The sequence below is a fragment of the Ambystoma mexicanum genome, chromosome 2q, assembly GCF_040938575.1.
Source record: "Ambystoma mexicanum isolate Mex_15411 chromosome 2q, UKY_AmexF1_1, whole genome shotgun sequence".
In the NCBI taxonomy this organism is placed as follows: domain Eukaryota; kingdom Metazoa; phylum Chordata; class Amphibia; order Caudata; family Ambystomatidae; genus Ambystoma; species Ambystoma mexicanum.
Window position 1 is genome coordinate 638,733,370 of NC_090924.1, and position 15,543 is coordinate 638,748,912.

General features: G+C 42.2%; 1 protein-coding gene across 11 annotated transcripts in view; it reads right to left on the reverse strand.

Moving 5' to 3' along the window:
* The window catches only part of CIITA (class II major histocompatibility complex transactivator), an 807,875-nt gene that overhangs the window by 320,911 nt on the left and 471,421 nt on the right, over positions 1-15,543 (reverse strand). For all 11 annotated transcript variants that reach the window (XM_069647820.1, XM_069647816.1, XM_069647817.1 and 8 more), the window contains one exon: positions 10,664-10,723. In XM_069647820.1, coding sequence (XP_069503921.1) covers positions 10,664-10,723 — 60 coding nt within the window. The remainder of the gene's footprint in view (positions 1-10,663; positions 10,724-15,543) is intronic.

The window sequence follows — 15,543 nt, forward strand, 5'->3', positions numbered from 1 at the left end:
TTTGGAGAGAAAGAATGAAGTCCAAGTTGAGCTATCAATTTCCGAGTCAAATTCTCGAGGTTCTTCCTTGTCTATTGATCTAATGATTTTCCAAGTATCTTTTGTTTTCCGAATGCATAACAAATTAACTATTTTTTGGTTTCGTTTTAATTTGTCCAAAGCCCAGATTTGGTGTAGAGCACATTTATAGTTAAATATGATTTTTTTTTTCTCGTTACATACTCAGAAGTAATACTCCTCAACCTGGACTTCCTCGCCTCTCGGAGGTCAGCATTTGTCTTCTGTTTGAGTGAGGCTACTACATGCATGAGAATATTGGGCTTCCTCATTTTTGCTTGTATTGTGCGTGCCACACATGTGGGCAATTTTTAGAAGATGAGAGGCAATCATCTGTAAATTCCATTTTAGTATAACTTCATTTTCATGGCAACTTTTCCCTTTGCTCTTCCATAGATCTCTGTTTACAAGAGCAGTGAATTTTCTACAAGTAGAAGGAGACCAATTAATCGACTCTCTAGGTCTATCAATCTGAATTAGGGCTAGATGAGGTTTCTGACGTCAAACTTTCAAATAGTCTACAATGAAAGTTGCAATCATTAGGTGATCATCCAGGTGAGTTTCTATGGTGCATACTTTTGCGAGCATACCTGATAGACATTTGGAAGAAAACATATGATCAATTCATGAGTGAAGACCCCCACGTTTCCAAGTGAAATTTGCGTGATTGCATTCAGGTTGTAATAAGTGAACATCCCAACATTTTAGAAAATCGCTCCATACATTTCCCTTTTGTATAGCAGTCTGAAAGTAAACTGAACTGTGGGAAACGTTGCTATTCTTTGTCCAAAATTCTGCGTTGAAATCCCCTCCAAGAAGGATTTCAGCAAAGGGCGACTTATCATAAGCCTTATTGAGGGCATCATTTAATGTTTCACACGCTATTTCAAATGGGTACCGACAAGGGTTTCAATATAGTGAAATTATAAATAAGTTTCCATTATGTAGAGAGTCAAATCTTACATCCATCAGTAAAAAAAAGTTCATATTCATATATATGATTAATTGTAAAGTTCAATTTGGTGTCAATCAAAATAGCCAAACCACCTGCTGGTCTACCTTCTATACCTCTAGTCGCAGGGTGTACACAGGAAAAGAAACATGCATATTAAGACCAAGTATTTCTAGATCACTTTGATGTTCCCATATCAATTTTGCAATTATTGGGGAAAACATCTTAGACAGCATACGGTTGTTGTTCTCATTTGGGAGACAAATCCATTCAATGTCTTTTGTGACTAGGGTACGGAGCGAGGGAATCTTAAAGAGAGCATTCGTTAAGAACGTGTGATTAATAGGAACAGCTCCATTAATCTTAGCATCTCTCTTTCATCCAATGGTATTTTTCATCTCATTTGGAATTGAGTGAAAGGTATGGATGGGGTTTGGATTGGCCGCCATAGCTCCTTTTCATCTCTAATATTTTCACTTGACTGTTCCACCAGGTTCACAAGGGGTTTGTGTGTTTGATTTCTTGGTTCACGCTCTTCTTGAACCATTTTTATATAGTGAGATTTTGACTGAATCCCCAAAACCTTCTCAGGGGGATATATGGAAGCATTGACGTTGCCTGTGGTTGTACAATATGATTAGAACTGTGTTCAGGGACCTGTTTTAGCTTACAGTGGTTCTCCGACCCAGCACAAGCACTATTAGAGCATGGTTCCAGAATTGGGGCCATTTTTGTAGCTTTTGCAACCGATGCCTTTGGATTCGAGCATTTCACCTCAATAACCTGGGGAGATGACTTTGTCCCTACAGTTCCCTCTTTTTCTTTGTTTTTTGTGTTTCTCGCGAAGCTATCAGTTTTTTCAGTATGATGTCTGTAAAGAATGAAGTTAAATTTGGTTGTATCAATGAGGGTACACTTAGAGTTGTATATAGTGTATTGAGGAGTTCGCTTTTTTGCAAGCAGTGCCGAATTCGGAGCAATCGGTTTAGAGTCTGTTTTTACATTTGCCAAATGTTTAGAGATCTTTTCGTGAGTGTTTAAAGAGCTAATCTGTAAAGCTCTTTTACTTTCTTCGTTCTGCTCACTCAAATTCAGAATTTGCTCAGCAGGTGTAGCATTTTGAAAGCCTTTACCATTGTTTGCTTGAATCTTACTGGAATTGATGGTTTCAGGGGAGATCCCTTTTGCCACTTGCTCCACTCGGGCGGAACCCCCTTTATTTTTATGTCTTCTTTTTAAGGCTTTTTGATGGTACTTTTTGGCCCTTCTCAATGTAAAGTAAAAATGATCTTTTGGGATCATTTCTTCTTTTTGCGTTTCCAGGCATTTGTCTTGTTCAATGATATTGATGAGTGTCGTTGGACTGTCTGGCGACTCAACAGTCGTATTCAAAATGGTATCTGCTGCTTCTGCAGTCGCAAGCATCTCAAGAATTTTTTCTTTGGAATTCATCTGCACTAAGATTTGTTCAACCTGTAGTAGTCTTTCATGTTGAGATTTTGCGACCTCCAGATAATCAATTGTCTCACTCAAAGGTATTCTCATGGTATCCTTCGTGGAATCCTCTTTGCGATGTATTATTTGCGCAAAAGTCAAAGGCACTCCATTTAGCAGTAGGGGCTCAGCCAATGTTTGAGATCCCACATGTTTTTTGTCCACATGTGGAGAGCCATCGAGAAGCTCTTTTTTTACAATTAAGGCTGCTCTTTCATGGCAATTCAGGTGATGTTTGTGGCAAGCCTCCTGAGCTAAAATGTAGCCTTCTATTTTCGTTAGTTGCGCAGAATTCAAGGTCAAATCATTTTTTATCTCCTGCAATAGCAGATGAGAGTATTCGTGTCCTCGATCTAATAAATTTAGGATTCTTGTAAAGACAGGCAAATCTTTGATGTTATGCTGAATGAGTTCTTCTTCGATGTTTTCTTGAGAAAGGTACTTCAGGAAGATTTGAAGGATTGACTTTTATGGCTAAACTTGGAAGGACATGGAGACAGGGTATACAGAGGGTTACAGGCAGGGATAAACATTAGGGAGGGAAAGGGACATCCAGTCTTGATCTGCTGAGTTCCTGGATCTGCCGATGGTAACAGGTATTCCCTTTGAGGCAAATGCAGTGCGGGTCTTTATCGCACCAGAATTGCATCGCAGAAAGAACTTTGCGCTCTGGTGCGGAGGCTATGGGGATGGGTTTTTGGCTGGAACACCGGAAGTGGAATGCAGGATGGTGCAAGGAACAAGGAATCCGCAACGCAGAAACCAATAAACAGGTAAGTAGCGAGTTTGGGTGAGAGGGGCGAGATGAAGGTGAAAAGATGTGTTTGATGTGGAGTGAACCCTTCCAAGGAACATCCGGGATGAGCGCGGAAGGAGCCAGGAAAGCACTTTTCTCCCTTACCCGTGATCTTGAGGCATAAAGGGGATAAACCGTGAAGGGACGGGCACCACGCCAATGCAGTGTGCTAAATTCCCATCCGGTATTGAACTGTGCGGGCAAAACATGGAACCCTGCAAATATATATATATGTTTCAACTGCGCTGTTGTAATTAAAGCACGTGTTTGTTTCAGGTTTTGTGAACTCTCTTTGCATTTTCCAATGCATTCTACTTTCAAAACGTTGTTCAATCAAAGTGAATTTTTTCACAAGATTTTGCATTGAGGCAAATACTTTGCATAACATTGGTTTCAATATTTTATCTGCAGTGTCTGTTTCAGTTCTCTAAGGTATTCATAATGATGTTTGATCCGTGTCAATTTTGACCGTCAAAAGAGGTGCTGTGCATTCTATTTTTCATATTCGATTACCCTATAGGTAACTGATATGCAATAAATATATAGTATGCAATAAGTGTCCTCCTATTAGCAGCAGCTGGAAAACATGAACTTATTGACATTCACCTGGATTGTTGAGTAACCCAGAACGGAGGGACAGTCAAGTGACAATGAAAAGATATTAATCCAAATGGATCTACAAGCTTACCAGTTTAAGCCTGCAAGTCATGAATGATAATATTGATTTATCACGCTTTATTAAAATGTAACAACTTTAAACCAGCATATTTGTACCCATTTATAAAGCATCACAGTCCATTTATATTGCTGGTAATATCTGACAGATTAACTGCATCTGATATGATTTTTGGGGGATACAACATATACCAGCTGCTTAGTTGTATATTGGAAGGGTGATTTAACATTAAATAAATCAAATATCAACTGATAATGCAATACCATATATATATATATATATATATATATATATATATATATATATATATATATATATATATATATATATATATATATATGTGTGTGTTATAATCAAACAACATCACGCATGCTATATATTTGCTACATCTGCACAAGTACCAAGCTGGATTTGTGATCAAGTAGAGAGGCTTTTACATACATACATTGAGACTATTAGCACCAATCATTGCTCCTTTTTGAAGTTAAACTATTACCTAGTTAGGAACCTGAAAGTAAGGAGTCCCCAAAGTGGAATGTACTACAATGTCCACAATGCACTAACCAGGTAACATGAGAGGAAAGAACAAGCTTTGAGGAAGAAAGACTCATGCATGAAATGATATGAATAGTGTTGACTAATAAAAGTAAGTGTTGCATAGAAGGATGTCAATTCAGGGAACAGCCCCACATGGGTAAATTAACTTCCTTCATCCAGAGCTGGTACTATATGCACAATAAATCGTATTTCAATATTTGTCTTGTCTTTGGACCTTGTCCCTTTAAAACAATGGCAATAAGTGGCCAAAAGAACCCTACGCATGCAGCCTTGGAAGTATGATTAGGCTCCATGTGGTGAAAGTTGAAGTGAAGGAAGAGCGATCGAAAGTACCACTTTTATTTCCTCTCCATTTTGGGGGCGTCAATTGTTAATAGTTGCTGGGCACTGCACAACACAAGTGAAACCATTATGGGTAGTGAACATGAGTACAAGGGAATATATGTCTGTGCTGATACTGTCGCCTGAACTGCCTGGGGTTGGGAGAGCAACCCTGTATTGACTGTGTACTAAGACACTGTAGATACGCCCCTGCGCTGAGCACCGTACAACGCACCCACAATGCCACCCTTGGGGACCTTCATACCTGCCATGCTGTCAATGGGGCACAAGAAACGCTCAGCCTTGCTCTGCTTGTAACCTATCAGAGGAAGGCACTTAGGGCACGTGATGCCCTCTGTGCAAAACCAGGCACGAGGTTGTGATTTAGGACATAAATATTGCTTCTTGTTTTGACACGTAACTCTCTGTGAAGATGTAAAAAAGGTATGCTCTTCTCACTTCGCTCTTTGTGCTTCTTGGTGCAAGAGCGTCACCATTCAGGACCAACTCTCCCAAGTACTTCCTTTCATCGCATCAGAGGTGTAAGGAGGCCGGTGTGTGCAACATAGCTTTGTGACAAGGGAGAAACAAATAGCAAGCAGATAAAATGCAGAATTACCTAGTCCAGCTGTGTTTATGTCGGCTCCTGGCTCAGCGAAAGTCAAATGGGGTCAGTGGAAGAATGGTGTTTTGCATTATGTGTCAGTGGTATGCGGACCAAGCTTCATGAATGACTGGAGGAAATCCTTACTTATGCATTGTGTAGGTTCTGAGGACCTTTGGAAACTTTGGAATAACTGTCTGGAGAAGAGAGAGAGGGTGTAGCACTCGATACATTTGAAGTATGTCTGAAGATGGTTGACTTTTAACCCCAAGACAAGTATAATTTTAGAAAATTGGCCCTTTGGCTCTAAGTAATAAGAACAAAGCGAGACAATTGAAGAGATCTTACATTGACGAGTACTTTTAAGGACAGTTATGATGAAAATATCAGCGATCAGTTGTTTCTAGGGTGCAGCAATCATAAGGTAGGTGTTTTGGGCCAAATGTGACCCTCCCCAGGGCAGGGTGTGATTGGGACAGCAAAAAGAGTTGAGCACACCATGTAATTACCCAATGAGTCACAGAAAAAGGAACCCAAGCTGTGGAAAGTAGTGCTGAAAGTAGGTGTTTAAAGGGACCAAAAGCCTTGAGGGCATGGCAAAGTCAAATATCTGTAGTCTACAGGAAATGTAACAAACTGGTTATTTTGTGAAACTATATGGTATATTTGAGTAGAAACAACAGACTGCAGTAAACAATGTCTCCAGTGGGGATGTAATCATTGAAGAATGTTAAGAGAATAGTGATACTGATGATGAGGTGTTCATGGTGGATATCTTGGATGTGTCTGGATGTGAAAATGGAGTAGAGATTATTATGTTGGTCAATTTGGTGGCTCCAGGCACACTATTTTGAAAGGATGCTTGGAGGCACCATCTTTACTTCGGGTCTGCAACCCCCGGACACCACTCTCAGAGGGTATAATAAAGAAAACATTGAGCAGTTGGGATACGTCAATGCTGGATCGGATTGCAGAAGAAGGGTAGTTGAATGTAAAATTAATGTTACATGGTGTGGGCCATCATTGTTAGGTTGGAAAGTGAACAGAAGTAACTTAAAATTAATCTAGATCGAATGCCCAAGGAGCAGGTTATGATTGTGTCGGTAGAGGACATAGAACCTCAGAAAGTGAAACAGTTCCCCTTATTTTCAACAATAGGCTAGGTTATCTGAGGGGTTATGTGCACAAGGTGATGCTGAGGAAGGGATCTGTGCTTTTTGCATCCAAGTTCAGAGGTTTACTTTTGATCTAAAAAGATTTGGAGAGACTGTGTGAGGAAGGAGTGATTGGCACAAAGAATGGAATGTCTCAACTTAGTTGTGGTGAATAAGTCAAATGGTGAAGTGCGTTTATGTGTGGACTTGCACCAACTGAATAAATGTGTGGTTGTACTAAGGCACTCTTTACCAAACATTATCTGTTGAGCCAAAATGGGAATGCTTTACGAATATTCTGTTGACCTTTGCTTATTAACAGGCTAAACTTAATCAGGAGCCAAAACAATTAACAGGCTTCATAATTCATGAAGGAATTTTCCAAATCATAAAAATGCCCTTTGGTCTGGTTCAGCTGCAGCTGTGATTCAGAAGATAATACGCAAGTTGTTCTATCACAATCCATCTGTTCAATTTTTCCAAGACGACATCTTGGTCACTGGTTCTACCCTCCAAGCACACAATGATAATGTACACAAGGTCTTAAGCATATTGTAGGTCAGGAGTCTAACCATTAAGAAGGAGAAATGTGAACTCAGTAGAGCCAATTGAATTGTTTGGGTTATGAAATTTCGGGGGAAGGAATTCATCCCAAGAGGGAGCTTGTGACTTCCTGTATATCTCTGCAGATGCCAGAAAACAATGGAAAGTTATATTCTTTTCGTGGGTTGATTGAATCTTAGCAACAATGTGTACCTAATATTGTAGACAAAGTGAATTGTATCAGGAACTTAATGACGAGAAGTGAGCAGTATTTATGGAATGAAAGGTGTGAATCCAGTTCTCAAAAGATTAAGAAGGGGATTGATTTGGCTAAGCAGTTAGGTCAGTACAACTAACATGTGAAATTCATAGTTGCTACTGAGGCCAGTAAAATGTTAATTGGCGTGTTTTTGTCCCAAGTATAAAATCAGCAATCACTTAATTATTACAGATGCCTTCAGGGTTTTATGTTTTCCAGAAACCAACTATTTTCTGATTGAAAATTTGGCCTGTCTCTAGGCTGTGGGGAGGGCTGTGGAGAAATGCAAGTCATTTGTGTGGGCTGCGTTCACCATACGGACGGATCATAACTCTTTAAGAGCTATTTTTAAGTGCAGGGGCTTCATTGAGTTTCCGGAAGGACAGAGAATTGGCTGTGAAGGCTGTAGTGTTACGAAATAACCATTGAACACACTCCCGGAAGGAGGAATACGTTCACTGATGGGTCATCCAGACTAACGAACGATGTTGAAGAGTATGAAGTGGAGTGGTCAGAGCATGTCTTTGTGACATGTGAGGGCATAGTAACACAACAAGAGTGGGATAAAGAATGTGCCAAAGATGTGGTGATAGTAGCAGCTGTAAACAAAAAGTGTATTCTTGTCTTTGGAGGGTGTCACTTTACAACAGCATCCACTGTACTTTGCATACCTGGGACCAGATCCCATTCTCATCGCCATTGTTGTATAGTGACACACTCCAAAGACAAGAATCTTGATAAAAAAGGTTTATCGCAGATAACACAGGAGGTTAAACAAGGACCCCACATAGAGCAGGTGTACAGAAAACAAGCTTTTACACCTACCCCTTTCTAACTGTCGCCAAAAACCATTGCACAACGCAGAATTCCAGAGGACATCGTAAAGACTGATAGGTGGCATACCGCTGCCCATTACAGAATACGACCAAGGAAGGGTACTTGCACATGGCATGAGAATACAGCACCCCCTCCCTTATCAAATGAGAGCACAGTGGATGTACACAGGGAGTACATATTAACCAAGCCCCATATCATTTGACCTAAGGTAATGGGCATATGCACACGTAGCCACTCTGCTCTTGTTCTACACCTGCCCATTTGCAATCTGCACAGAGTGTGATCCACACGGCACCAGCGTTACTTAGTCGGGTTAAAGACTTCTTCTCCTTCTACGCAGGGCTATTTTGGGCTACGACTCCTATGATCATTCATCATTGACTAAGCTGGCAAGGGATGATGGGAGTTGTAGTTCGAAAGATCTGGATCAAAGATTGCTGACGACTCCACTGGGGTAGGAGCTATACAACTTCCGCCCCCTTGCAGGACTTGCTTGCCTCCATCACTGGCTCCTAAATGGGCTCAGTACGTATGCCCCACCTGTTAGAAAGATGCATTAGTTGCAACTGCTTTTAGTCAGTCCTTGTCCACAGCTTCCAGGATAGATTCTTTGAGATCCAGCGAAAGGGGCGGCGCTCCATGTAACATTTGGAATGCCGATTGGCAGAAGTGACTAACCCTGGATGCACACCCGAAGCTGCACAATAATGAGGTTAAATTATGCAAGATTTTCAGTTTTAAATGTATAATGGATATGTATTTTGTTGAAACGAAAGCAAGCTACAATATAATTTAGCTTACAAAGGGCATTGGCCCTCATTACGAGCATGACGGTCTGGGAAGTACGGTACCAGTAAGCATGCCGGTACCGTACTTCCCAGACCGCCATACTAGGGGCTCTGCTCGTGGGAACCGTTTCACCCACCAGGTTTTTCCTGGAGGGTGTAACGGCACCCGCGAGCAGAGCACGTCGGATGCACTGGCACATGCAGAGTTGTGCCGGTGCATCCGACGTCCCCATCCCCATTCAGCCCTATCGGGCAGAATGGGGATGAGGAGGCCCCATTTTGGCACCCGAAAATGGGCAAATATCGGGTCCGCTTAACTCGGCATGACCCGGTTCTTGCCCATTCACTGGTGCCGGAAGAAATGCAACTCCGGCATCAGCCGTGCTGTTTTCTACCACCAGAGTTATCATGAGGCCCATTATCTCAAAGAATTGCATGTTGTTTTTTTATTTTTAAATAGCAAACAGTAATTTTCGTTTGGTTGTAATAGTCAACCAACTCGTGACAAAGTGTTGAGTAATGTTACAAGTATAGTTTAAGACTGAGTAAACAAGGTTAACAGTATTTTTTTGAAATTCTTGGATACGCCTAATGATGGTCTTCATTTGCCCCATATTTGAGGAGCCTAAAAAGATGATTTGGTATTCTGAATAAATGTGTGCAGTCGTTTTTGATGAGTGTAGAATAATTTTCTGTTTTTTTTTGCGTCTTCTCTCGAATTTCAAGCATCGTTTCGATTGTGAGGAGGTCCTTGAAACACCACATAGTTACCATCCGCAACCTTTTACTTGCTTTTAGGCTGCCAAAGCCACAACTGAATACACTCCTCTGATTTTAAATTTCCTCACTACTATGTTGAACACTGCTGGCCCTGTTAGAATTGCCATTTGCGACAGGGGAAATCGTCTTTCCAAAAATAATGGCAAAACACTTAACAAATACATCATACTGGTTGAAGTTTAATAAACACGAGAGAGTGTAAATTAAGTACTTCTCTATAAAGAATTCCTTTTATACAATGTTAAATGAATGAAATAAAAAAGTATCAAAAATAAAGGAGAGCATCTGTGGGGAGGCTTGAATCCAATATGTATGGCAGCATCTTGTGTGGCTGTTCTGCAGCATCCAAGGGCAATATACAGAGCCAAAATAAGGGCGATATATGTCGATCAAATGGCTGTATCAAGTGAGAAAAAATTAGATACATTCAAATAAACCCATAAACATGGTAGTCTGTGGAGGGGAGGTGTCATCTAGAGCTTAGATCAGTGCATGTAGATGCAGGAGACCTGGTCGCTATTCCCAGCATCTCACTTCACCTTAGTTTGTGACCTTGGGCAAACTATATGGCATTGACTTGCCACAGCGTTCCGATGTACGTACACTAGGAACATTTATAAAGAAGTAGGTAAAGAGCCAAAATCACAGAGAGGTGGAGAGAGCAAACTGTAGGGGGAAGAGAGAATAGGAAAGGGGGAGAAAAGAGATAATGGGAGGGAGAGAGAAATAGGGAAGGGAAGAGTTAAAAAAGGAGGAGGGGGAAATAAAGAACAACATCACAGACATCTGTACACCGACTGTGCTTCTATGCCCAATGAAGCTTAAATAAGTGTAACACACTTACCTAACAATTCCACTATTTCTTCACGGTTGACCAAGTCCAGTATAACTTCTGGTTTTGCAGCTACCAAAAAATGAGAAGCAATTTAGATGAAACATCAACGAAGACTGTTAACGACAAACATTTTAGCACAGTATTGGTGTAGCTACCAATAGTGAGTCACTCATTACACGGCTCAGTTAAAGAACCTCCCCTCTCCTGACTCGCTGAAGAGGTTGCAGGCACAGGGGCTGATTAATAAAGAAGAAACTAGTGGTTGCTCTGGCTTAGTTTCGTCTGACTCCTGAAGAGAAACTATTCGATGTACATAGCATTGACCAGGAGTAACTCTGATGTACTCCTGGAACGAGAGGCGCGTGAACCAAATATTCTCCGCACAAGGTTCATTACTTACTCTTGGTAGCGTCTTTGTGAATCAGCCCCATGGTGTATATTCTTTTTGCGGCAAAGTGCACCAGGCCCAATAGGGCTGATGATTTCAACTGGGTAATGTGCATCACATGTTTTAAATAATGCATTACCTTAACGAGCATTGGCTAAGCCAAAATGTCTGACTTTGTTAAAATGTATGTGTGTGTTGTGTGAGGGGTAGAGCGCAGTGGAGTGGGGAAAGGCATGGGGTGTAGCTCATTGGGTGGACCTCAGTGGAGTAAGGAGCTGTGGCGAAAGGACTACGGCTCTGCTAGAGTTTTGGGATATACAGTGGCTAAACTGCCCGCCTCAGCCCCAACCTACTACTAAATCAGCAGTAATGCCAATCGCAAATGGAAAACATGCACAGTGCTACAGGTATACCGCCTTCATTGCTTTTGGTAGCGCAGGCGGGGGGCAGGGGTATTCCATTCAGGAATGGCGAGAGCTGTTACAGATGCAACACAAACAACAATAGTGCATTGGCACCAAAATGAAATAAGTTCAAGCATGGTAACAGGAAAAGAGGATATTTTGAGGAAAAACACCAACAGTGGAAACGCTAGAAAATCAACCCCTGTAAAATAAACACAGAGAATGCAGAGTTTGAGAATAAAGAGCATCCTAGGTTGATAGGCAAGGCTGATCACCCAGACGATGTCAGCACAATGTCAATGTTCAGGGGTATGTCTTTGAAAGGGAAGAATGTAGGTTAAAAGTCACTATGATTCGTTAAGGTGGACAGGGCCTCTTCAAATACCTTAATTTTTTGTTTTTGGTGCTCGACATCTTTGAGCTTTTTTCCTGCCATCGAGCTGGTGACAAGACGGTCGAGTCACACTGATCCAGTGGCAAGTTGGTGTTCAGTCAGCTTCGAGACCTGGCTCTCTGTAGATTGAGTTCGCACTCGAGACGGTTCGAGTGGATGAGTCCCAAAACCTTGACAGACAAAGCAATGCATTCGAAAAGGCCAAGTCGATGGCGTCTGGCGAGTCGAGTTAGCTTTCGGGTCAGGCCGAGATGATGTTTCTGTTGGGTCAAGTTGGCGCTTAGGATGAGCGAAGTCCAGTATTTCCATAGCAGCGAGTCAGCTTCAGGACAGCTCAAAAAACCAGGTAATTGGTTCCAAATTCTTTAAGCGCCAAAAGCAGAACCACGGGTCCTGTAGCAGCTCGAAGTGAGTAGAGCACGGTTAAGCCGACTCCAAAATATATCTGTAAACGGGGGTTCCAAGCTGCTTCTGAGTTCCTGGGAGGCCCAATCTTATTTTCTTAGTTCTGTACTTCAATTTAAGGCAGATTGTCTTGCATCTACAGGGGTTCTTTCCCCTCCAGTGAGAAGGATCCGGGTTCCAAGACAAAGGCATCAGAGTGTCACCCCCATGTTCCCTGGAGATGGTTAGAGTGCAGAGCTTTCCTCTGACTTGGGGCTCTCTGTCTTCACCTAGATGGCGGAGAACTTGTGAACAAAATACCAGTGAATCCTTCTTTTTCTGAGAGTCCCAAAATGAATCCATTGAAAGAAGGCCTTTTTCGCTCATAAAGGTAAAGTGCTCGAGAGGTCTAGTTCAAAACAAGCCTGTTGTCAGGGGCCCGCTCCTGGATGCTGTAATAAGTGTCCTTTGCCTTCCAGCCTCATACCCACAGCTCTTTCTCTGCAGGAAGTGGGGAGGGAAGGAAGTTTAGAGAGCCCTAGCAGAATCTGAGATGATGGAACCCGGCACTTGGATTATCCTCCCTTTCGAAACAGAATTATATGCATCCTTATATTAATAAAAATCAAAAATGCAAATGCTTTGACACACTCAAAGCTGGCATACAGTCGCAGGAGGACAAGGAGCATAGAGAAGTGGGAATGAGTCTTGGCACCTAGAGGAGCACTTGGAGGGATGACTCCTGACAGAGGAAAGTACACCATAGCACGGGGAAGAAAAAGCATGAGAGAAAGAGCTCAGTAGAAAGGGGGATTTTCGGAGATGCTCAGGAAAGTACCCCAGCGTGAAGAGGTTAGCTGGGCTGGGACTATAGCTCGGAGGCAATGCACTTGTCTTGGAAACAAGACAATGCTGAGCAGCACAGGTTCAATACCCAGTCCCGGCCTTTGGAGCAGGGCTCTGGCATGAAGTGTGATATAAAAAAACACTTTCAATGTGTTTTTAAGAAGCAGGGGGAAGGTGAACATGGGGGGCATATTTACAGGTGGGGAAGGATCCTAGGTGGCTAAGGTGCCTGGGTGGAACAAGAACTTGTGCGAAGAAGGTGCATAGGTGGAAATGGACCAGGGTGGAAGGTAGGAAAGGAGGTAAAGTAGCACACTGCTGGGAAAGAGCCTGAGGAATGAGTGATGAAGAAGTAGCAGAGGAGAAGGGATAACTGGGGAAAGAATCAATCTCTAACCAGACAAAAATAAAACCTGACGATCAGTCCCAGGAGACACATGAAACACAAAACATAACTTTCCAATACCCTTACATACATGGTATATATACTATGTGGAGTATGACTGAAAAATATGATTTAAAGCTGAAGTAGTCATTTAAACATACTTTGTAAATGGCAGTGAATCAAAAGAGTAATCCTCAAGAAGCAGAGATCCAAGATAACGGGAACTAAGGTAAAGGTGTCTGTGGAAGAGTCCCAGTTGTATGCACATCAATGAAAACACATCTCAGCCCCTTTTGCCTCCCCACCAATGAATCTTCCATTTTCAGCTACAGCCAGAGAAATGTTTTGCCATGTTCTACTTCTGGATCTCATTGGAATTATTTGGCATTGACTAAAGCGTTAAGGGGCTTGTGGGGTGGGCTTTGACATTAACAGCCCACCAGCCCGAAACCTTTTGTAGGCCCAAGCCAAGAGAGTGCCTTAGTGAGGTCTGGGCTTGATATATGATATGATAGGTTATTTATAACGTGCTTAATACCCTGAGGTTTCTAAGCACAGACCGTGGATCGAACCTGTGGTGCTCCGTGTCGTCTTGCTTCCAAGGCGGGCCCGTTGCCCCTGAGCTATCCGTCCTGCTAAGGCCAAAGCCCACCCTCATTGCATTGGTTAACCCTATTAGCACCCTGAACACAACTGGGTGCTTGATATTGTATTTTCTCTGAAGAAAGTCTCGCCCATTAATATAGTGTGTGTCCCAATTTCCTTTTTCTGAAAAAATCACATGAAAATGATCATATGGGATATAGAAAAGAGGTGCAGTCTCTCTTGTAAGAGGCAGCAGATAAGTGTGGGGAAGAAGGTAGACTAGGGGAGGAAGGAAGTGCACTAATTAGGGGGAACTGTGAAGAAAGGAATGGCGCTCAGACAAGGAAAATTACTTAAAGGGGAAGTGATGCCTTAAATAAGAATGCAACACAGGCTTTCACCAGAGATTCACGCCTGCGTTCCAAGCTTCTATGAATTGGAGGGCAGTGGGAGTGCTTGGCATAGCCCTCAAATCACTCTGTGTCCTAAGGGCCCCTGCCTGCATCTCTGCTTATGATGCCCGCCTTTTAACTGCAAATGATGACCTCTGTTTTAGAACTTTTACCGGTGTGATGCACAGCCATTCCCCCCTTTACCTTTTATTTAATACATTGCAGGGTGTCTTGTTCACCCTAACATATCTTGGTGATGAACAGTCGACAACAGATTTTTGTTAAAGAGATTCATACAAGTTGGGAACAGCCAGGTGTGCAACACATTCCTGAAGGCTAGGTGTTCTCCAAAAGTCATAGATGGGTGCTGGCCTGAACTATGATGGCATTGCTCTTTCCCTATGGGGAAGGAGGCGGGATGAACTAAAAATCTTTTGTGTTACCTGATCACAGAGTTCCATTAGGTGTGTGTTTTTGGAATTGTAAAAGGGCGGAACTAGTCCCTATGCCTTGGTATGCACAATGAATGGAGCATAAGGCTTTGTTCGAGTTTAGCTCTCTGTCCAATGGGGAGCCAGTAGTGGGCTCTGATTGCTAGCAAGATCTGATTGCGTCATTTTGTACAAACTTGAATCTATGGATTTGGATGTTGGGAAGACGGAGATACAACTGTTGCAGTAGTCCAGACGTGATGTGCTAAAAGGATTGAAAATTGATGATTCGTGTTTGGTTGTGAAAAATCGATAATGGGACTTACTGACCATAGGGAGAAGAAGCGGTTCTTTGGCTAGCCTGCTGATGTGGAAAATTAGAGTTTTGAGTCAATGAGGCCTATCAGGTTCCAAACATTTTAAACAGGGTTGGGTTCAGGCCCAGGTGTTGGAGTGACATTTTCGGTTCCAGGATAATGTAATGATTTCGGATTTGACAGGGTTTCATTTTAGTTTGTATTCATTCTTTCAGTAACTTTCAACGTGCACTTGTAAAGTTGGTGGCAGATTTGTTTACATGTCTTCTAATCTTAGGTCTTTCTGGCTGTTGTCACAATATGTGAAGGAATTTAGTTTGATATAACCTATGAGGTCAGCCACTGGTGTCAGATGAATGTAGA